We start from the raw sequence: 24,278 nt of genomic DNA on the forward strand, positions 1-24,278 counted from the left end.
TTCCTTGCAAACAGAGGAGAGATCATGGCTTTGTGCTGCTCTTAGAGAGATTTGGCTACCCTTGTTCACAGCCATGGCTCATGCAAGGCTGCTGTACCAGGTGATAGTTTATATTGTGGTCAGCCTCATACCTGACCTCAGCTCTCTGTGGTCTGAAGTGAATCACTCATTGCTTCCCTGACACTGTTCTCTGAATCTGTTGGTAGTATTTATCTGCCTGCTGAATTTATTGGGACGAGAGGTGACCTTAGTGAGGATCTTGAATATCATCTTCTCTTAATGTCATGTGAACTTCATCTTCCCTAGACAATGGATTCTCTAATTGTTTTACTGTCTGCAACAAAGGGTTGAGCCATGTTCAGTGTGTAATAACAGGAGCTTGACATCCTACAGACTACAGCCCCTAAGTTTTATGTGGCTCCTTGATGGAAAAACAGTGAAAAAAGCTTGCAGAAGTATGGCTTATGCTGTGATACAGAGGAATATAATAAGGACTGTAGCCGGATGGATGCAGCCAGAGAGCTGTGGTCAACAGCTCTGTCCAGATGGAAGCTGGTGTCCCTGAGGGCTCTGTCCTGGGGACTGATGCTCTTCAATATCTTTGTCAATGACACAGACAGTGGGACCGAGTGCACCCTCAGTGCATTTGCAGGTGACACAAAGCTGAGTGGTGCAGTGGAATCAACAGAAGGAAGTGATACTATCCAGAGGGACCTGGACAAACTTGAGGAAAGGGCCCACAAGAAACTCATGAAATTCAAGAAGTTAAAATACAAAGTGCTGCAGCTGGTTTCGAGCAGTCCCAGATATGAGTACAGGCTGGGAGATAACTCATCGAGAGCAGCTCTGTACAGAAAAACTTGGAGGTTCTGGTGATTGAAAATCTGGACATGGGCCAAGAGTGTGTTTGCAGCCCAGAAAGGCAAATGTGTCTTGGGCTGCACCCAAAGCAGCAGGGGCAGGTCAAGGGAGGGGATTCTGCCCCTCTGCTCTGCTGAGACCCCACCTGCAGTGCTGCATCCAGCCCTGGGGTCTCCAGCACAGGATGGACATGGACTTGTTGGAGCAAGTTCAGAGGAGGGACGTAAAGGTGATCAGAGCGCTGGAGTGCCTCTCCTGTGAGGACAGGCTGAGAGAGTTGGGGTTCAGCCTGGAAAAGAGAAGGCTCTGGGGAGACTTCATTGCAGCTTTTTAGTACTTAAAGGGGACTTAAAAAAAAGAGGGAGAGCAACCTTTTGTATGGTAATAGTGATATGATATTGGGGAACAGTTTTAGATGAAAAATTCTTTATTGCTATAAGGATGGTGAGTTACTGAAACAGGTTGTCCAGGGAAGTGGTGGATGTCCCTGGAAGTGCTTAAGACCAGATTGAATGGGGCCCTGAGCAGCCTGATTTAGTGGAAGGTGTCACTGCCCAAGGCAGGTGAGTTGGAATTAGATGATCTTTAAGGTCCCTTCCAACCCAACCATTCTGTGATTCTGTGATGACTTGAGTAACATATGACAAACACCCTTTCTGCTCAAGGCCTAGCTTCTATTGCATACCCTGAAAAATGTATGTGGTAAATACCTGTGAGCATTCTGTGGAATAAGATGGGACTGTTATTACTAGTGCAGGTCAGAGTTTGTTCTGTGCTTCATGGCTTTAACCTGCCAGGTGGTGAATACCAGGTAGATTGTGAATTGGGGCTTTGGGATTACAAAATGCTGTAATTGTCTCCCTTGCATGCCCAGGTACTACAACTGGACGACAGCTGGTCCTCTTCTGCTGGCAATGCAGGCATTCCAGAAACCTTTGCCAAAGGTGAGATTGAACATGAAGGCTGGTAAGAGGAGGAGTTTTAAAAGGTACCGCTGATTAAGGGAGGGAAATGGGTTGTACAAGAGAATTTGCACATCAGTAAAATCTACCCACATATAGCCATTCATTTATCTTACGTTAAGGACTGAGTTTGGTCTGTGAATAGTGTTTGTTTGCTAGGCTAAATTTATTACAACTATTTTGAAGTAGGAAAACTTCTTTTTTATTTAATTAATAAGGATTTGAAACATAAATTTTATTGACCCATGTTAGTGTTTGCTGTAGCTGCATACTTGGTGTTTGCTTTCTGTTTTATATCTATACTGCATATATTATTAAATAAATACAAATAATCTCAGTGAATAAGGTTTAAATACTAGATGAAGAAGGCCTGCAGCTTGCTAGCTTTTTGTTTCTCAGTTGGTTGTTCATAACCCAGGTAGGTAGTGCCAGATAGCTGTATGACTCTGTGTTTTGGCCTATATAAATGTGCTGAAGAAGTTAGTTCAGTGCCACGTGACCTGGTGCCACGTAGGTGCTCATGCCAGAAATACTGTAAATGTATATAAAGAAGTAGTATAACCACTACCCCTATTTTGTGTCCTGGTTAGACATGGATTTAATAAATTTTTGAACCTAAACTTTCCTCCTGCCATTTGCAGCACTTCACATATCTTTGGGATATGTGTGAATTCAAATGCTATCTCTGTTGCTATCACTGTGGACTAGAATTTTCTCCAAAGCCCAGAATACTCTCTGCCAGTGTTTCTTTCTTAGTGCCACGTTACCTCTATATGCAGTCATGTACAGCTGTGTGGTACCATCCCAGTATAAAATAAATTGAGCCTAAAAATCTCAAATATCTGGTAAACATTGCTTGAATTTCCAAGATGTCACAGAGCCAGATGTTTTGTGCATTACTGCAAATGTTCTGGTAATCATCAAAAGTGGGATTCATCCCATGGAACTCCAATGCCCACAGAAGGTACATAGTTACCCTACTCTATATTTGTTGGGTGCTCACACAGTGTGATTCAGATCTTGATAGGTGCCTCTTGGGTCTTCATTGGCAATAAAAATAACGTAAGGTAACTACATTTTAAATTAAACACTTCAAAGCCTGAGCCAGATGTCTTGGATTTTGCCTAGGATGTGTAAATGGAAAGAAGTGCTATAAAATATTTTTCCATAATGTTACAGCAGATGGCAATTTTTTCAACAGCTTTATACTTATGTCATTATTCATATAGGTTATCAGTTGAGAAAAATCTTCTATGAGTGTGTAATTCAATGTGCTTGGATTTTTTTAATGGTTAATTTATATTCTGAATGCTGATAACTTTCTTGAGAGTGCAGTTTTAATTTAGTGGAGAAGCCAATATTTATAGTTTGAACAATCTGTATGTTTGGAAAGGTTTGCTTGGTTTACTGTACCTCTGAAACTAAAATGACTCATTTATGTTACCAGTCATCCTACTGGTTTTCTTCATGACTTGTTACTTAGAGTTTTGATTTGCTGTAGTAATGAGGTTAAATAATTGAAATACTAAGATACTTTAATAATAAACAGTTTATGAAATATTTGAAAATGGATCTTTATGCAAAAAGAATTTACTGGTGTTCTGTAAAATACATTTATATGCACATTTAATTGTAAGCATGTGAATTCCCCCACTGAGTTTATGGGATATCTGCTTGAAGTTCTTGATGTGGTTGAGATTCCCCTTAAATTGTTGCTGTTGTTCTCAATTGTGGCACTCCATTCTCTGTAGCTCCATCTGCTCCCTGTTTTTTTTTTTTTTTTGTTTGAAAATCTCAACTTTATTTTTCTGTCATATCTTTTTTTCTAATATACTTTAGATGACATAGTGAAGAAAACCTATGGAAAGATTGAGAAAAGGGATCCATTGTGCCACATATTATCTGAACACAGTCTCCTCTTAATTGCTAAGAGTTCTTAGTTTTAAAAATTTTTTTAAAAATCATTAATCAACATCACAACTTTCTTTTGGTGACCTTACTTGCAATGGAAGCTGTCATCTCAGAAATACAGTGTCCAAGCTGGTCTAGGGTGTAACAAACCCTGTTGCCACTTTTACCTTAATATTTTCCCATTCATCTGTTGCTTCTCTCTGAGTGAAAGAATTCAGCTCTCCTTGTTACAATGCATAAGGCTCCAGTCATTATGGATTGAAAGAGCTTTTCTACTGGTGTCTAGTTTGTAGAACCAATGTAAAGTAGAAAAGGTTTATAAAAGAAACTATTCTAACATTTTCAGTCAAGTTCATAGCATGATAATTCATAAACTCATAACTCATAAACTCATAGAAGATAGCAACTTCTTTACTTTTTGCTAAGCTGGTGATTGAATACAAACTTCGTAAATAACTCTTGCATGTCAGTTTGTTACTGTTTTGCATGATGCCTCCTTTAGGAAGTGATTTTTTTTTTAATGTCTAATTTGTACTAAACTTAGAAATAGCAGATTCTCCATTCTAGACCTTATACTAACATCTCTTTATGCTTTTTTTCTTCTTTGATTTGATTTCTTTTTCATTTTCCTTTTAAAAATACCATAAGTATTCATGCTTAAGTTACTTCAGAGCAGCTCTGGATACCATTAGATTTTGCTTTAGTAGAATTTATGGTCCACAGACAGTATGTTTACTTTTATTCTATTTATTATCAGTTAAAACTGTGTGTTTGGCACTTTTTCATTTATGTATGTCAGATTGTCCTTTATTTTGGGCCTTTTTTATGTTACCATCCATTTATCACAGGCAACTGTGGAATCTATAATGAGGGACAAGATGCCAAAGAAAGGTGGAAGATGGTGGTTTTCATGGCGAGGGAGGAACAGCACTATTAAAGAGGTAAGTTTAAGAAGCAAGCTGAGTTTCCTTCTGCTTGCAGTGGGAGGCCTGGGATCTGCATACTCATCCCTCAGAACTTCAGAGGGTAACTTGCTACTCAGTTTGGCTGAGGGTGTGCACGTTAAACATGTTCTGAGTCTGGTTTGCTTTGACTTCTAAAAGCTTTGGATCAGACCCTACCTGAAACATTTGCCTGAAGAGTTTTGATTTATTTTCATTACACAGATCTGAAGCAGTAGTATCTAATGTATTAAATCTCTGTTTGGAAACCTAGAATCAGAGTTGTGCCACTAATTTAAAGTTTTCACTCAGATTACCTACCTCTCAGCATCTTTCTTTCGAAGGTTGAAGAGCAGGCATATTTATGAGTAGAGTGAGCTGTAAAACTCAGCAAAACCTAAGATGCCAAACTGACTATATATATTGGTTTGAAAATATTTTTGAGTTTGTTGTCAGAGCGTTAGAAGTTTGTGATAATAATCTTAGTCATGGATGAACATTGGAAAACTAAAAAATCCAAAGCTTTATGTGAAATATTGTTGGCTAGTAAAACCTCTTCATATTAATTTATACTACTGAAGCATTAGTACTTGAGGGGAGAAAATAACTTTTAATACAATTTTATGGTTGTGCCTCTGTCAAGAACTCCTTTAACCTTGCATGAGCTAACCATTGTACTGATCTGTGGGTGTCGATTTCAGAGCATGAGATTCTAGTTGTTTGAACTTTTCAGGATTTTCTCTGGAAGTATTTGATTATCTCTTGAGCTGTGGTGACTTTAAATGGAACTATGTAAAGCACTATTTAAAAATCTTGTGGAATGACTTTGGTAGTGTTCAGCATCTACTCAAGATAAAAGCACTTTAGCAAGTTTTACTGGATTTAAGATTTAAATGATTCTCTGAAAGGTAATTTGTGGGGTTTTTTTCCTTCTCCCAAGTCATACTTTACTTTCTCAGGTGAAATCTAGCTATTTGAGGTGTATGAATTGCGTAGCTATGGAGTCAATCCCAGAACTTCAACAGTGCTAGATGTTAAACCTGATATCTCTCTACTTCTTCCCTGCAAAACTTAATCTTAATTATTGTTCTGAGTTCTATGGTTGCAGTTTTTAGTTCTTTGTACTGCCTTTATTCTTTAAGGGTTTTAATTTGCCAGCAAACAAAGGAGACAAACACACAGTTGATTTTTACCAAGTCTGTTGTCATGGTTTGACCAGGAAGGAGTGGGAATTCTGGGAAGCTGTGGTCAAACCAATGAAGGTTTTGGGTTTCATACTGACACCTGGTGTAGCCAGTGGGGTTTGGACACACCTCCGAGAATACACAGGGGTTAAAAGCAAGGCACTGCCCTGGCACTTCCTCTTTTGGACATCGTCGGGCGAAGAGGTCAGATCTCTCCCCCGCCCGGCCCGCTGCGGCTGGGCGGGGGAGGGCCAGCCATGCGGTAGGCCTGGGGCCTGGACAGAGGAGGGGGTTGAGGGGGCTTTCAGGATGGAAGGGTGGGGGAGCCCCAAGAGACATCGAGACATCGGGCAGCCAGCCCCACCCCCCCCCTCCCCCCAGGAGAGCAGCCAGCCAGGAGGAGAAGGAGGGAGACTGCCCGGCCGGAGCGGCAGCGTGTGGGCAGCGTGCGTGGGAGTCGCTCCGGGACCGACAGCAGAGACTGGAAACTTTTAACCCTTTCTTGCATGATTGGGGCCTTACAAAAATGCTAATCCTCCTCGAAGCTGAATAAGAAGGGAGATGAGAGATGAGATGACTTGGCCCGGAGATTGTGGAGATGATTGGATGGGGAGAGATGATTTGGAGTGGCCTTTTGGCTGGACTTTTTCTTGTAGCCATGGACTCAGTTGTTCCTGTGACACAGACTGCATTTAGGGGGAGGCAGTGCCTCAAAACCAGGAGGGTTCATTCGTGAGGACCCCCCGGCCCCAGGGGGTTGGAAAAATATGGGGGGGACAGTTGTCCCAAAAGCAGAGACTGTGCCTTTTTGGAGTGAGACAAGGCATCCTTGAAAGACCACCCTAAAAGCAGCTCTGGCCATGTCTCGGTGGTGAGAGCACTGAGCATGGAAGGAACATGTCACAAGCGGCAAAAGGACTTTTTTTTTTTTTTCCCGGGCGGTGCCGAAGTGACAAGGAAGCATCCGGGATTTCAGTGTGTTTCCAGGAGAAGCCTATGGAACAAGAAGGACTCCTTTCCTCTTCATGAACTGCAGTTTGAGTATACTAAAGTGTCGTGCCGGGCTGGGCAGTTGGTGTTTTTGAGAGAATGTATTGGATTGGGAAAGTCAGGTGGTGGGGGAGGAGGAAAATGGTTTTTTTGTAAGGTTTTCAATTCTTTTCTTTTTTTTTTCCCTTATAGTCTCTCCCTATTTTCCTGTAGTTAAAGTAATAAAGTGGTCTTTATGTTTAAGTTAGAGCCTGTTTTGCTTATTCCTGGTCACATCTCACAGCAGACACCAGGGTGAGGCATTTTCATGGGGGGCACTGGCTCTGTGCCAGGCTCAAACCATGACATCTGTACAAGGCAGAATTTGATTTTCAACTATTTTCCTAAAAACATCTACTTTCTGCTCAACAGGAGATGCACAGCTACTCATACTTGTATTTTTACAGGAAACAAAACCAGAGCAAGGCATGAGTGAGAGTGGACTTACAGAAGAATCTTCACAGATGAGCAGGGCAAACAGGTACCCCTCAAAATCATCTGTACCTGAAACAAGCAGTAGTGGTCATTTAAAAATGAAAGCAAGTTACCTCAGCTATTGAAACAAAGAAATACTGTGTCAGTGAAATATTTTAAATTTGTTACTCATTGGACCACAGAAGTGCAAATAGGAGGCCCCTACCCGTGGCAGGGCTGCAGACCTTGTGGGTGCATTCTGGCATTTCTGTGGTTTGGCTGGCAGCTCTGGGACTCACATTCCAGTCCCTTGGAAACACACTCTAATTGGAGCAGTTCTCCAAAGCTACATGTATTTCTCTAGAGTTTTTAAGGGAACATCATAGATGAGCCCAAGCTGTTGTCAGATCCCAGTTGCTTAAATTTTTTTTATTTATTTAGATTTATGGCCTGAAAAATTAATTGGTTCCTGCATATTTTGGAAAGTTAAGGGACTTTCCAGAGTGTTTTTCACAGGCAATAGTCACGGTTTTCTATTGCTTCTTTCCAGGATTGCAGAAGTCTCTTCCTTCTTGTGCTCCTAACAATCACACTGTACAGCCAGAATCTCACCTTTGTGGGTTCCATGGCACGAGTTTTAGCTTGCTTTAGAGGGATGAGTTAACCAGGGACAGCTCTCCTACCTTGTCCCTTTTCTGTGCTATGCATCTTAATGTAAACACATCTTGTTTGTGCTGGCTGCAGTTACAGCTGAAAAGGAACAGATTCAAATACGCTTTATGCTCGTTAAGTGAGGTTCAGGGGTCACCCTCCTGAAACAAAAAGCTCTCATTCTTTCTGGTGGTCAGCAATTGCAGTCCAGGCAAATGTGCTGGAAGGAGGATCCCTCATTCTGTAGGAGATTAGCTGTTGCCTCTCTGAGACTGAGAAGCAGAGTTAATTGGAAAGGTTGATTTTCCTTTTAAGGATGACAAGTGACATATAGGTCTGTTTCTTACATGGTTGTTTAAAAACAAGGTTTAAAGTGGGATTAAGAGTGCAAGCAGACTAGATTCTGAAATTGGTATTCTTTGTTTAAATTTTAGCTGGCCTTAGAAATCTCTCATTAAAAATTTATTGTTTGCAAGCAATATCACAAGTGGGATGTTGAGTAAAGCTTTTGAGATCACATATCACAAAGGATAAGATAGGCTTTTAAACGTTGCTAGTCATGACATGCAGTACCTTGATATTGGGTCAACACTACCAAACATACCTCCAGGTGTGATTGCAATAAAAGGCCAAATACTGATTGTTTTAAAGATCAGATTTGTAGGATCTGAAAGAGTTTTAAGTTACACCTACAGTGACAGGATTTTTTACTGTAGGAAAACATTCTTTCTGAGGTAGAATACCCTTAAGAAGTTTCTGAAAAATGTTTGTAGGAGAACAAAAGTAATTATTCCAATGTGTATTTAAACAGAGTAGTGTGAGGGAGCTCAGGTTTTATGACTTTTCATCATTGTATTCTGAACAGGGTAATCCTGCAAATCCTGGAAATGAATAATCCTGTTATTTGAAGCTGCTCATTGAAAGAACATGAGGAGTTATTTTGTATAATAAAACTTCCATAACCTGCATTTTTTTAAAATTAATTTTTAGATTTTTTGGGGGAGGAGAGAAGAGGGACAGAGAAATCCAGCATACCAAGTGCCTCTTTTGAGAACAGAGGATTTTTAAAGTTACAGTATCTAATGGGTATTATTTTTTCATCATATGAGATTTTTGAATTAATATAATACATTAATTAAATTCAGTAAATTTAAGTAATGAAAACTGTTATAGCCATTCACTTGCCTGTAACAATCCAAGTTTGAATAATGGGCAATGTGTGAATGGAAGTTTGGTACTTCATTGATAAATTAAAACCCATGATATGAATGACCTCCTGTGAGACAGTATTGGTAGCAGAGAATCAATGACTTATTTGGTGACTCACTGTTAATGCATTTTTAATGGCTACTGAGATGCATTTACGGGCATGATAACGGGCATCATTTTCTGTGTGTGCAATGTTCCAGAATAAAAGATGAATCTTCTTCAAGCGATGAAGACCCAAGAGCTGCCAAACAAAACCTCGGGTCATTGCAAGCCAACTCCAGTCATCTCTCATTATTGTCTGGAATCAGTTACAAAAAATCACTTCGACTCACTTCTGACCAACTTGTGAGTTAATTTTACATCCTTGTCCTGAAATGGCATTTCTAACACAACATAAATCTTTACTGTTTTTCAGGCTTCAAAGCTTAATTGCTCTTACATCTTGCATTTAATTCTCTCTCATTATATTTTTCAAAAAAGCCTTTTCCCTTCTCTTTTCTGTATTAAACATGAATGTTGTTCCTTGCAGCAAGTGCTGGGGTTTGGAGGTGGGATCTCATTTAGAAAAATATCAAATTCCAAAGTGTGTATTTGTCACTTGAGTAAGTGTATTGGAACCACTTCCTTCCTTGTAGTATGTGAAATGTGTATATGTTGACGGACCTCTCTTTCTTCTCCTTCCTCTCTATTCCTTTTCTCTCATTTATAGGCAGATAGTCATATTTTGCATGAGTACAGTTTTCTGTTAGTAACTTCTGAAAGAGCTGCTTGTGAATTTATAAGGAGCCCAGGCTATTGATTTCTTTGTAGCTTATTAATTTCTTTGAAGCCAATTCTCTTCCTCTGTGACAGAGGTGTTTTGGCTAATGATGACAAAACTGTTGCAGTTTTGTGTTCTGCACATTTCAATTTGATCTGGAAAAATGGGCTACTATAGGGAAATACTACTTGTCATCTTAGGTACAGATAATTAATTTTCTGAAGGAATCTCACATGAGGCGTACAGCATTTAACAGCCCATCACTCACTGCCTGGATAATTTGTAAGAAATGCAGTTTTTCCCAAGAGACAGATGAGATGTGTTGGGTATTTTCTGTTGGAAAGAGAGAGCAGGGGTTACAAAATAAAGTGGGACTTTACAGTTTCAGAAACCTTGCAGAAATTAGCTGAAGTTAAATCTGCTCTTAAATTAGTTTAAAAGTGGGGGAGATTCACCAGTTACCCATGAGTTCTGCATTCTCACCTCCTTTTCACTTTTTAGCTAATTGAGAAGTTGCAAAGAAAGATAATGAAGAAAAAGATACACAAAGAGTGTTGAATTCCTACAGGTCTTGGGAAAATGAACATCTAGCTTCTCAAATAGAATCAAATCAGTAGCCTCTTGCCCCACATGTCACTAAGTGGCACAGGAGACAGTGAAGAGTAGCAAAGTAGGAGAGTTAAGGATAGTTAGTGTAGGCTGAAGGTTAATAGTTCATTTGGTGTGAGAGATGTATTATTTTACAAAAAAGATAAAATAATGAAGAACACAAATCTCCCTAGCAGAGGTCTTAATTAGAGTTTATGCGACTTTTTCTTACATTTCTCTCTGCATATCTTTCTTTTGGAGTATCTTTGTTTTGGAGTGGGAAGTGCCCATAGATGGTCCCTATTCCATCATTTGTTACTGTTTGTGAACATTTAGGGATTTTTTTTTTAAATTTACATGACTGTGAAACAGAATTTTTTTTGTTTATTTGTTTTGTTCTCTAAATCAATGCCTAGTATACACCACACAGGGTAAACCTCTGATGTTGTCTTTTAGAATACCTCTTCTGAAAGCAATAAAATTCAGTGTGACCAAATTGGGTTGACTGGTTGGATGGCAGGTGCCCAGCCATGCCACTCTGTCACTTCCCTTCTCAGTGGGACGGGGGAGAGAACACAAGGTGGATAAGCAAAGAGAAAAACAAATATATTCTCTGCTTCCCACCAGTGAGGGATGCTCAGCCACTTGCTAGAAAGCAGGGCTTCTGCTGTGGGAGGCAAGCATTGTAAAATAACAAACGCCCCTTGTTCCTCCTCCTTTCCTTAACTTTTATATCTAAGCTGAGGGGACAGAACCAGTCCAGATAACCCAAATACCCTTTGGTGAATTTGGATTATCTGGACTGGTTGTGTCCACTCCCAGGATCCTGCCCACCCCCAGCCCCTTGATGGGGAGGGAATGTTGGAGAGACAGTGCTGCTGCTGTGCCAGTGCTGCTCAGCAGTGCCCAAAACACCAACACCTTTCCAGCTGCCAGTGCAAAGCACAGCACTGTGACAGTGGCTGTGGGGAAATGAGCTCCAGCTCAGCCAGACCTATTACAATTTCCACCCCATTCCTTACTATTTGTATCACACTCAGGTCCCACATAATTGATATGTCTTCTAACTGTTCCATTGTATTTATTTCTCATTATCAAAATCCCTCCTTACCCATAAGATCAACTTCACTGCATTCTTAAATCATCTCTATACCAAACATTCATTTCATGGACTACTATCCTATCCTTTCATATATACATACCACTTTCCCATTCTATGGGCTTCCTTCACCCCTCCAGATCCATGACTTGGGCTCCATTGTGTCAGGATGGATGGTCAGGAGAGGTGAGCAGCATACCTGATTGCTGGCACCAACACTGGTCCAGCTTAGGTGATCATATAATTTCTCTTTCTCCTTGCAAAATTCATTCTTCATGAATTCATGTTGTTGCTGTTAATTTGCTTCCTGCAGCCTACAATTTACACCACAGATTTTTTCCCCTAGTGGTAGATCTCCTTGGGGCACATCCTGGTTCTCCCTATCCTTCTGAATTACCCCCCAAGTACACCCTGGTCTTTGGGCAAAAAAATCCCACAAATGGATTTGACTTTATGGGAGGAGAAATCCATACCAGCTTCCCCAGCCAAAAACAACAAGGCAATGCTCATGTGCAGCTTTTGCACTGTGTCCATTTCACATGCTTAGTTTGTTGATCACCTTGCTGCTAATGTCTTGCAGAAAAGCTTAAAGCTCAAGAATGGCCCCAATGATGTGACCTTTAGTGTTACAACCCAGTACCAAGGCACTTGCCGCTGTGAAGGCACCATTTACCTATGGAATTGGGATGATAAAGTTGTTATTTCTGATATTGATGGGACAATCACACGGTGAGTGCATGAACAGAGAGAGACTTTATATACAAGGGTTTTCTTCTTTAGTTTAAAGGAGAATATAATTAACAAGGAGTGTCAATCACAAAATCTTCATATACAAGTGTTTTGGGATGTTTTGTTTCTTTGTTTTGGGTTGTTGTTGTTTTTTTTTTTTTTTAAATATTTTTAATTTTTACATTTGGCTTTCAAACAATACAACAATCTTTAGTTGAATTCCTAATTTAATAGACACATGCCATATGTACCCATTATTTGTTACCTGTTGGTGTTTCACGATAGTATTGGAGGACCTTCTGCAAAATCCTGACCTTTTTGTTGCATCACACTCATGATGTAGGTAGTAATTAAAAGGAGTAATTAAATATGAAGGAGTAATTAAAAAAAAGAAACATTAATTTTGTTTTAAATGGCATTCCGGGGGATTCCAGTGCTAGGCATATTACTTAGAATACTAGAGACTCCAAAATCAATGTCAGAGCTAGAATCTGATGGAAAGTTTCAAATTAGTACTTGGGGTAAAACTCATAATTTTGGAGTGACCAAAAGGATTTACTGACTTGCTGGTTTCTATTTATTTATTGTATTTAACACTAGGGAAGACAATTGTCCGTGTAACAGGGAAAGCATGAAATAAAAATACAAGCATTGTCTTTTGTAGTGAGATGTTTAATTGTTTTGAAATTAATTTATTTCAAAATCAAACTTAGCTATATCTAATTAGGAAAAAAAAGGAAAAATAATTTTCAAGAACAGTCTGTGGGAAATTAAAATACTTGATTTAGACTGAAATTCTCTTCTTCCTTGTGATTTATCCATTGTATGTCAAACTTCTCATTTGATGCCAATGTAAATTAACATCTCTTCCCATTTAGCTTTCTTAAGCTTCAATAAAGTGAGTGGGATCTATTCTTTCTGCTGTTGATCTGCCCAGAGTTATTGAATCACTTCACCTTACAGTGCTGGTGCAAATCCTTCCTGAGCCACTGCCCAATGTTTCTTCCTCTAAGATGCAAGTTATTCAGGGTGTGAACTTCTTACTGTGTATCTGTACAGTAATTTGTCAAGCAAGATGCTCATTTACACTATTTGTTATTATAGTGTAAATATTTTTCTATCATATAAAGCCAGAAATACATTGAAGCCAGAATGAACATTTGAAAATAGTTTACACCTGACCAACTCCTGGCTTAATGTGGAGAAGTTAGTTTGAAGTAAGCAAAAATGTGACTTACCACATACTTTAAATTTCTCATAAATGTCCGTTATGGGTAGGTGTGGTTTATTTAGAAAACATTTAACATAAATCTCAAAAATTATGTTTAGCATTGGTGGCCTCCTAGAGGTCTGAGTGATGCTTGTGTGCTGTGACTTCTGTATTACCTTTTGGGGCACAAGCTTATCCATCTTGGGCACAGCAGCAATTTAAACAACATGGCCAAGGATGAGCATGTCAGTCTATCTAAAAAAAAAAAAAGGGAAATAAACTAATTCTCTTCTGATGACAATCAGTTCCTTACAGAATACCTTTTACCATTTGCAGCTTCCAAGTAAGTTAGTGGGATTTGTATTAGACTTGACTGTTATTATAAGTATGGGGTTTTTTCAGCTCACTTATATTGTTTTTCCTTTATTTAGGTCAGATACTTTAGGTCATATTTTGCCAACTCTTGGCAAAGACTGGACGCACCAAGGGATTGCAAAGTTGTACCATAAAGTGAGCCAGTGAGTATTCAGTAAATCTGCATGCATCTGTGGCTATTCATTTGCATGTAAAAAATTAAATTTCTCTAGGCTTCTCTTAACCTATAAGGATGTCAATTTCATCAGTATCTTCTTGCTTTAGTGATGCTTACACAGTGTAAATGTCTCCTGCATGATATGCAGAGCAAAACCTGCTTTGTGACAACAAAAACAAAAGCCCTCTATCTGTGAGTTTTTCTTTTATTGCAAGAATGTCAGCTTTTCTTATATATTTAAATTATCATGAATGTGTGAGGAGTCTCTGGTACATGTCACAACTCCCCTCTTAGTTAATCTGATTTGTTCTGTGTACTAGAGTTCTGCTAAGGTTCGTTTATTGCTTTTTATTTTACATGGATGATGAATTATAAATTATGGATATTGGAATCTAAATTATGCCAGAGACACTTTTCTGCATGTTAGACAAACGTGTTCACAGAAAAGACAGGACAGTCTGGGCATTCACATGCTGAGTTTTTTGTACAACCTCTGCATTACATTTGGTGGAAATGTTAATTAATTTTTTTAATTGCAGTTGTTATTTCTGTGCCTACCAGCATTATCAGTTGTTAGGGCTTTGATGATCATAAACATAGGGGAAAAAATAGATTTGAGTCATGTTGGTTTTCAAATTACTGAGTTAATTATGTCGTGGCTATATTACAGCAGAACTCCATATAAATGCTTAATAGTTAGATCTAATGACCATGCGTGTACTGAATACAGTCTGTCTTTGTTTTATGAAAATTAATTTTTCAATAGGAATTGGAAAGTAAGATACTAAGTTGAGCTAATATAAGATAGGATTCTGTTCTAACATGAGCAGAATCAAAGGCAACCTGTGACTTACGCTAGAACTTTCATTTCAGTGTCAGGTTAAAGATTACTTCTCATACTGTGTTGCTCAAGTTGTTCCAGCTTTAGAAAATGTGTTACTGCTGGACATCTTTTTTTTGCAGAGGCCTGAGAGGCAGAAATGCAACACTGTTAATACAGCAAAGGCCAATATACCATTGTCTGCTTCATGCCAAGTGTTTTCCTCTTTGCAGATGGCTTTCCAGTTAATTCTAAGGACAATGGTTCTACCACACAGGAGTGGAAAGATAACCATAAGGAGTCACAAGTCCTGAGAGGAGCAGAGATAAATGAGCCCTCTTCAGGTGTAATCACTAAATGCAGCGGAGCTAGATGGGTTTTAATTCCCCAGTTTTTTGGCATAAATGTTTTTACTTCTTTTAAATTAAGTCTAGGTTAAACATACTATTTAACAGCCACGATTTGATTCATGTAAAAGTAAACCCTCCAAATTATTACTGTCTAGACACCTGCTTTATTTTTAAAGTAGTTTCTTTTATATCTGCTCACAGAAATGGATATAAATTTTTGTACTGCTCAGCACGAGCTATTGGAATGGCAGGCATGACCAGAGGATACTTGCACTGGGTCAATGAAAGAGGAACTGTGCTGCCTCAGGGGCCGGTTTTGCTGAGTCCAAGCAGCCTATTCTCAGCTCTTCACAGGTAATGCAATTTTGCTTCTACAGAGACGGAAGTGGAGTCTGGATTATCAGCTTTTTTAAGTAGGAGTGCTTGAAGTAATTAATAATTTAATTTTTTTTACATATTGGTGCAAAATTTAATTAAGAAATTTTGTTAGAGAAAGACCAAAATTCAGTAGATACTCAATATCTATTTTTGCCTAGTTTATATCTTAGATGTATATTAAGGCACAGCTGTGTTCACTGTTTACCAGTAGGTACAACTTGGTGACTTCATGTGTTTAACATTGTGTGTTCATATTTAGAGAGAAATGTCCACATTTTTCCCGTATTTCTGTGGACGTTTTAATAGCAATCATTCTTGTCTTTACCTGTAAGGTGTTCCAGTTGGCATAAGTATATTTTTGTGGAAGGTTATTTCTTGATGGTTTTTGAAGAAATTAATGTGAAAATGAAATGAACTTTTTATATGCCTGACTGCACTGTGGGATTCTGTGAGGACAATGTTATCTTTCCTAGGTGTTGAACTGTGGTGAGTGAATAATAACAGCACAGATTATGAATATTGTACCTTCTGCCTAATTCAGCAAAGCATGTCAAGTGATTACTGAAAATATTTTAAGCTGTTAAAAGCTGCTGTGACAAGATATATTTCATTAGAATTTTTAATGGAAGGTTGTTCAGATGTTCTCCTGATTGAGTGACATGCTACAGGCTGTCTTACCAGTCACATTCTAAATATAAGAAACCATGGAGGTATTAGAGTGCACTTCTCAGACTGATTAAGTAATAAATGCAGTGAAAAGTAGTTACTGCTATCTTATACTCCTTGTATCTAGAAATGCCTTTAAAATGATACTCCTTTTGGTACCTTGTTTAGACTAAGGAATGCCCATCTTTCAGTGTACACTATTGTAACTGCTGAGGTGTGTAGGCAATAAATTACTTCACTGTTTTATCCATACATTTAATCCTTGTAGGTTTGAGATCAGGTGTGTGTGACTGAGGAAAGGTGGTTTTATTCATCTTTTGCGCATTCTCAGGCATTGATTTATACATGGATCTGCTGTTCCGAAGGGTTGCTTTACTCCTATGAAGCTTCTGTACTATTCACATCTTCCTTGACATTTGTGTTGGTACTAGGATCTTGGATTCTGAGCTTCTTAACTTTTTTTGTGTCGTGTTGGCATCTTCCTATGTTATGGGAACTCCAGACTCTGCCACCTGTTTAGTCCTCTTGCCAAGAGAAGTTGTTGTGAAAGGGCTTTTGCCCAGAGATGAGAACTCCTGTGTTCATTAATGAATTCTCTATTCTGCAAGAAGTAGCTGAAGAGAAATAGAAGATTCCTTTATTCCTTAACTTTTGCTAATCAGCAGTGGTGGAGAACCTGACTCTGATTCTGTCTTAACAGGCTGAGGTGCTTCTATCACATATGGTGATAGCAATCCTTTTAAAAATAAAATTAAAAAAAAAGCACCATAAACAGTGAGGGCTGATATAATCTATGAGCCATTCTGCAGTTCTCAAGAGGCAGTTTACTTGGTGAGAGTTTATGTCTCATAAGGATTGATTTAGCAGATACTCTCTGTAATCCAGTATCCTTGCTCAGTAGCCATCATTGTAATGTGGGCTTCAATAGAAGTTACCTTGTTTCAGAGGATTTATTTTCTGTGCCCATTGTGTAAGCTTGGGAATATTGTTTTGTCTTTATGGGCAATCTGACTTCTAAAAAATTTATTGGAGAAGAGTGGATGCTATGCAGCAATATATAGAAAATGTTGAATAAAGAAGATAACATGGTTTGTGGTGTATTTCATGTGTACTTATTCAGCTTCCCTTTTTTATCTTTTCAGGGAGGTCATAGAAAAGAAGCCAGAAAAATTTAAAGTTCAGTGTTTGACAGACATCAAGAATTTGTTTTATCCTAACACAGAACCCTTTTATGCTGCTTTTGGAAACAGACCTGCTGTAAGTAATAGCTGAATTTATTTCTATTGCAGAGAACAGAAATGTTGCTGTTATTTCATGGTTCTGTTGTATTAGAACCTAGAAGCTTTAAATGAAAATTAAACACATTTTATTAGGCCCTGTACAAAAGAAAGTATTAAGGTTCTTCCTCAAAAATACCATGATGTAGGATTGAGATGGAAGAGCAGCAAAGTAACTAGGTTATATCTGCATAAATTGGCAGTTAAGCTTGTGTAGAAACAGTGATCTCATTTTAATCCACACGGATACAGTGGCAGTGAGGTAACTGTGGGCAGACAGAAAATATTCCAGATTAATACTGGTGGGATTTACGCTACTATAAGTACACTTGACCTCGAATGTCCCATTGAAGTCAAAAGGTTCTACTTTGTATGGAAAGTGATATATTGGACATAGAAAAGGATGGAAAGTGATGTATTAGACATAGAAAAGGAAGGACAGATCTGTCACCTGTTGGAAGACTGGATATTTGGGCTATAGAAGGCTCCTGCCCTGGACCAGAGAATGCTGTTAAGCATCTAGAGGAGGAAACAGTCTCATGGGCTTGGGCTGAGGGGGAACCCTGGCATGTAATTACTCCTTCTTTAAAAGCATCCTGTCAGAGCTTACAGAGCTCCTCACTATCCCATTGCTGTATTGAACTGTTATATTATAGGCAGCTTAGTTTCCATTATCCAGGCACCTTTAAACATAGGATTATGAAATAACATTTTAAAAACTTCTTTGATGTTATATTACCGATAATAACTACTTCTAGTTCCATTTTTACTTGAACCTCAGGGAAACATGCATTAAAATAATGAATTTATTTCAATACTATTTCAAGTAAAACAGTAAGTTACTGTTTCTAAAGTAATTACTGGTAGCTCACTCCCATGCTTGCTGCCAAAGTGCAGGCTTCAGGTGTGCAATGTGCCACAGGTTTTGTATAGCTCAGGATCACAGCTTTCTCAGTTTTCTGCTCTGGGTTTTCTGTTGTTTTTCTATTTCGGTTTTTTTTTGAAGTTGGTTTTTTGTTGTTGTTGTTTTGTTATGTTTTTCATTTTGATTGTTTTTTCCAAGAACAAACTCAGAGAAATTTCTGTACACATGGGTGTTACAGGTGTAGACAGTGTGTGGACTGCCATGATGCTGAATTCTTGAGGTGATGCTGAATTCTCGAAGTGACTGCTCTTCTCTTTTGTTCAGTTACTTAATTTTTTGAACAGTCTTTACAATATAGAAATAATAATAAACTTTGTGGTTTCAGTAATGTTCCAGTTTTTCACCATCTTGGCTTTTGAAACCATGATTTATGTTAGCAAAATGGAAATTGATTTTGCTCTGATCTTCTGGGAGATATTTTCAACTTTGGTTTTGTTGAGCTTTTCTTCAGAGCAGATCAAAACTTATTTGTTTTCTTTAACATTCTGAATTTTGTAGAAGACATTCTTAATTCTGATTTCTAATTGTACTTCCCATAGTTGTATCTGCATTACCTGCTGTGGCTAACTGCTGCTGTTTTAGCATATATTTCTTGCTTTCCCTTCTTTTTCCCTTGTTCTGACATGGAGTATGCCATATGAATATGCCACAAATCTGAACTCAAGAGCTAAGTGATGGCTTTAGTATAGACATATTTGTTATGAATTTTGTGACCTTGCCCTTAAAAAATAATTCCTGTTTTATGTGTCAGTTACATTTTAACCTCTGTGCACTGTTGTAACATACTTGGTACAATGCACACAGGACATTAAATATTCTGTGAAGGAAAAATGAAGGTGTTAATGTGCTCTTACACCAAGTGTCATTAGTTCTTTACTGAATGTTATTATTGTGTCAAGGGAAGTTACTGAAAAAAATGAACATGATTTTGATTAACAGTTTAAACTGAAGTGGCAAACTTCTTATCTAGCAGGAAGTTGTCTGTTTCATGAACATTTCATTAGACTGACCTCATTTGTAACATAATGGAGAATTTCAGGCACACAATAACTAGGTGAATTTAGTACCAGTTCTGTGTAAATATGTTCTTTTGTGTAATATATTACAGCAAGATTACACATGATTTTGCAAAGGCAAAATCATGATTTTTCTTCTTTTTTCTTCTTTTTAGGATGTTTATTCATACAAACAAGTGGGGGTTTCTTTAAACAGGATATTTACAGTCAACCCCAAAGGAGAACTTATACAAGAGCATGCAAAGACAAACATCTCATCGTAAGTAATCTCTTGTCCCTAACACTTCGTGGACTAAATTCACTTGCTCTAACTTATGACTCAAGTTGCCCAAAGATCCATTCAATTTTAGTAATTAAGATTCTTTATAATTCTTCAAACAAAACAAAAAAGATTTAGATTAAAATACAGACTTTTCACTTCCCTTCAGCTAAACTGACAAAAAGATTTTTTTTATATTTAGTATAATAAATCCCATCTACTTTATTAATGTAAAAGATTTAAAAGTGGATGATTTAGTCTGCATAAAAATGAGACTCACTAGTTTGCTGATACCATCTGCCTTTTCAAAATTTCCTTTTCCTGGATCTCCTGTCTAGAAGAGCCAGAAAACAAAATCTGAAGAGAGAGTCAAGTGCTTCCAGGAAGACGCTTAGGCACTGGTAACCCCTAGCCCTGGAATGGCTTTTAGTAATGTTAAGTGTTGGTGTCTTTAATTGAAGGGCAGCCATATGTGCATAAAATATGAATAATCAGTTGAGCAGGGACCTGCTTGAGCCAAGCTGGACAGAAATGGAGAAGCAGAATGTGGTGTTTGAATATTTTAGCAGATGATCTATGTGTAAAATGGCATCTGTTTCTCACTAGGTAAGTATCATTTGTTAGAATGAACAGATTAGAATGAATTTCTTATCCTAACTCTGAATCCTTTCTGGAAGCTGGGCACCAAAATTAAATTTAGTTTTATTGCTTTGAGGAGGGTGACTTGTGCACTTTGTCTGTTTGTAAATGTAGTCATGCCTTAGTGGTTGGGATGTTTAAAAATTCAAAATAAAGATGGTCTGAAGTGGTTCAGCATTCTTTTTTGTTTTCCAGCTATGTCAGACTCTGTGAAGTGGTAGATCACATTTTCCCTTTGCTGAAAAGAAGTAATTCTTCAGACTTCCCTTGTTCTGACACCTACAGCCAGTTCACCTACTGGAGAGAACCTCTGCCACCATTTGAAACTCAGGATGTACATCCAGCCTCATCTTAATCACATCTCCAAATTGTTGGTCTCACCTCAAAGACTGGGTTGGCTTGTGTTGAAAGGACACCACTTGGCTTTTGCTGTTGACAGTTCAGTTGGGATCTGTGAAGTTGTGAGCATTGTATTCTTCTGCTGTGAGCAAACTTAGGAATGCTTTTTCATACCTACTTAGGTTTCCAGACAAGAGGAGTCTTGTTAGGAATAGGAGTTGCTTTTCTAGGTCCTTTCCCAGTTCCTCAAATTTTGCCATGCACTTTCATTATATAAGGTCAATTAAAAGTGCAGTGATGTTGGGGTTGCAGGTAATCATGCCATAAGGTTGTAAAGTGATTCCACTTCTGTTCTGCATCACTGAAGCCATCTTCCATCCTGTCAGAACCCCTTACCAGTAACGGAGCTGAAAGTGCTCACCATTCCTGACATTATCTGGTGGCACAAACAGGGATTACAATCTATATATCAAAATCTTTCTCTCTGAAGGAGCAAATGATTCCTCCTCTCTTCCTTTGCTTGACCAACAACTGTTTAAGAGTTAATTACTGGTCTAGGTCCTCAGCAGATGTAAATCAGTGTAGCTGTCAAAACCAATTGAGCTGTGTTTGATTGATTCCAGCCTGTTTTGACATAGGACACTTCTGAGGAAATAAATTATATGTATTCTAAATAGAAAGTAAATGAAATAGGATGGCCAGATTCTTCCAATCTTTCTCAGTTTGGGAACTATCATACTTCAGGAGTAGCTTTTTGGATCAAGGTCCGTATTCAGGTGGAAGATACAGGCCGCTGTGGATAGTGCCCACCTTACTGAAGTGGGTGATTTTCAGTAAACACATCTTTCCCACACACAGTGTGCTGAGGTTGAAGATTTTTTACTGAGCCAAAAATAATAAGGATTTTGTCAAAATGGAATAGTTTTGTTTGAAATATTATTTTGGTTAAAATGTGAATTTTGATGCTGGTGAATGACACATCTCAGGTTTTTACTGTATGGATGTTTTTGCTTTGTTTTGTATCATAAAGAATGGATACTTTTAGTGCAATTTACTCTCCTTTAAGATAATGAAATCTCCTTTTTTTTTTTTTTCCATATTTATCCAGACACAAGCTGTAGATATTGCTTTTGACAGCCTTAAGACTGAACTGTGTGCACTAAAAGCAATACTGTGGATCAGTTGATAACATTTTCCAAATGGTCTGCCTTTATACAATGTGGTACTTAAAATATGGACTCCAAGTGCCCACATGCCAAATGATTTTAAATATGTTGTAGATAGGAAAGAAATTTTTTTTTCCTTTTGGATTATACTGAAAAGTCTAATTGTTCTCTGAAATGCTGAAAATGGCATCATGGGCTTCTATGTATATTGTATTTCAGTATGACTACACTGGTGGTTCACAAGCTGTGGTCTCTGCCAGCTTGTGATCTGAGGCTATGGTAAGTGTTCTGCAGCTGCTTTCTAGTGTTTTCATTTAAGAGTTTAATAACAGGAAGGCAGAATGGTCCAGGAGACATTTTAAGATGTGATTATGGTTGTTCATCACCCAGAAACTTGGAAATGGCTGCTCTGTTTTACATTTCTTTTGTAACAACAAATTCTAGTTTTGCATGTCAAGAGAGATCTCAATGTAGATAGGATGGGAACTCTCTGGTAGGGATTTTCTAAGTTTTACTGCTGAAGACTTTATCTGGGTTCTAAGTGGGCCAATTTATGATTTCTCTGTGCCTTCAATAGTAATGAGAACATGTGCAATGCTTTACATAGCTGCAGTGTGCAGTGGAGAGCCCTCCAAGGTCTTCCTTTCACATGAACGTTGCTACTTCAGGAACGGTAAATATCTGCTTTGGACATATCAGGATTAGACACAGAGAGGAAGAAATGTGTGTTTGACAAGTGTTTGACAACCCAGAAGTGATTATGTTCTCTTGAAAGTTTAAAGAAAATGCAAATATCTTTTTACTTCAAGGTGTAAGAAATATGGGGTGGATTCTCTGAAAGACAATCAGTGGGGAATGCAGATTGCCAAACTGAGATGGTTGCATCTCTAAATATAGCCACACTTTCCTTTAATTATCTATTAATACTTGTCATTAATCATTGAATAAATGGACAGATGTACTAGCTGCATCCTATTTAAATTCATTTTTGGTAAAGGCCTATTTCAATCCATTTATTATATAAAATATATAAAATAAAACTAACTGTTCTCTTCAGTGAGAGGCTGTCAGTTTTGTGGTTTTTATCCTTAACAGTAGTTAAAATCTATTTTCCCAAGATGGTACATGCAGCAATTCCCACCAGAAAATATGGTCCCTGAAAGTTCTCCACAATTAAAGCCTGTGATATATTTATTTATAACTTAATAAATAGGCAATCTAGAGTTGTTTCTTGCCTTTAGTATTTAAAACAAAATGATAATGTGAATAAGGAACTGTTTTAATTGTCAGATTGTGGCCAGAGTGCAGTGCTGGTACAGGTGACCCTGAGGTGCTGCAGAATCTGTCCCAGAGTTTTTCAAGATTTGATTAAACACAGTTATGGCTGACTTGATCTAGTGTTGGTATCCATCTGCTTTAAGGCTGAAGTTGGACTGCATGACCTCCAGGGGTCCCTTCTGACCAACTTTTCTGTGATTCTGTGACGTTCAAAGCTTCGCTTCTGAGTTGCTGCACCCCCCTTTGTATCTGAAATTGAAATATAGCTGAACACTGTCAGGAGTGTGTGTTGCTGTAACTTTAATCAAATTTACTGACAAAAAAAACCACTTACATGAAAATCAAGGGTTTGACCTGCTAGAAACATCACCATACTTTTCCAGAACGTATAAGACATTTTGATTTGGTAGCTGAATAATTTTAGGGTAATATTTAAACTGGTTTGTTAATTCATGTAGCAGAAAAATATATTTAAAAAGTGCTACTCTTTCTGTGAAAGAAAAAAATCAACCTTGCTTGCAGTGTAATGCTGGTTTTTGTTACAGAAAGAACATATTAACATAAGTATGCAGACACATTAAATCACAGTATATTCTGTTCATACAATACACAGAAACTAGAATATGCAGCAGTGAGGAGTGACTAATGTTTATTTTCTTGATGCTGATGACCACACCACCAGCTGGGTCATGGGAGGGAAAGAATGTTGTACTTGTGACATTAGTTATGCTGAACATAAACTGTTACTGCTGTAATTTGGGGAAGGAGGAGAAAGAGGTATTGGATATTTTTTATTTGTAGATATGGTTGGTTATTATTTGAAAGACTATTTATATACAGTGTTTACTCTGTATATGTATGTGCTACTGCAGTGATAAAAATAGTTTTAACACTTCATTTTGATCTGCTGAATGCAACAAGAGTAGAAATATATATTGTAATAAAGGCAAAAATAAATTTTTTCCTGACTTTCCTATTTTTCTGTGTTCTTTGATAATGGCAGAGTACTTTTGCAGAACTGCTGAATGTGTAAAGCATCGCTTTTGTATCTCCAGTCTCCACTGCCTGTTTCTTACTGGGGCTCT

The 24,278-nt window shown here is 38.0% G+C and overlaps 1 protein-coding gene across 2 annotated transcripts in view; it reads left to right on the top strand.

The window, feature by feature from the left end:
- Positions 1–24,169, top strand: part of LPIN1 (lipin 1) — a 50,542-nt gene extending 26,373 nt beyond the window's left edge. Inside the window, exons 11-21 of one of the 2 annotated variants that reach the window (XM_064707734.1) lie at positions 1,736–1,805; positions 4,383–4,460; positions 4,583–4,675; positions 7,296–7,369; positions 9,363–9,507; positions 12,190–12,338; positions 13,980–14,066; positions 15,452–15,604; positions 17,437–17,551; positions 19,668–19,771; positions 20,606–24,169. In XM_064707734.1, coding sequence (XP_064563804.1) covers positions 1,736–1,805; positions 4,383–4,460; positions 4,583–4,675; positions 7,296–7,369; positions 9,363–9,507; positions 12,190–12,338; positions 13,980–14,066; positions 15,452–15,604; positions 17,437–17,551; positions 19,668–19,771; positions 20,606–20,765 — 1,228 coding nt within the window. In that variant the 3' untranslated portion in view covers positions 20,766–24,169. The remainder of the gene's footprint in view (positions 1–1,735; positions 1,806–4,382; positions 4,461–4,582; positions 4,676–7,295; positions 7,370–9,362; positions 9,508–12,189; positions 12,339–13,979; positions 14,067–15,451; positions 15,605–17,436; positions 17,552–19,667; positions 19,772–20,605) is intronic. The other variant, XM_064707735.1, reaches the window with a different exon arrangement.
- The last annotated feature ends 109 nt before the right edge of the window (positions 24,170–24,278 follow it).

Source organism: Zonotrichia leucophrys, chromosome 3, assembly GCF_028769735.1.
Source record: "Zonotrichia leucophrys gambelii isolate GWCS_2022_RI chromosome 3, RI_Zleu_2.0, whole genome shotgun sequence".
Classification (NCBI taxonomy): domain Eukaryota; kingdom Metazoa; phylum Chordata; class Aves; order Passeriformes; family Passerellidae; genus Zonotrichia; species Zonotrichia leucophrys.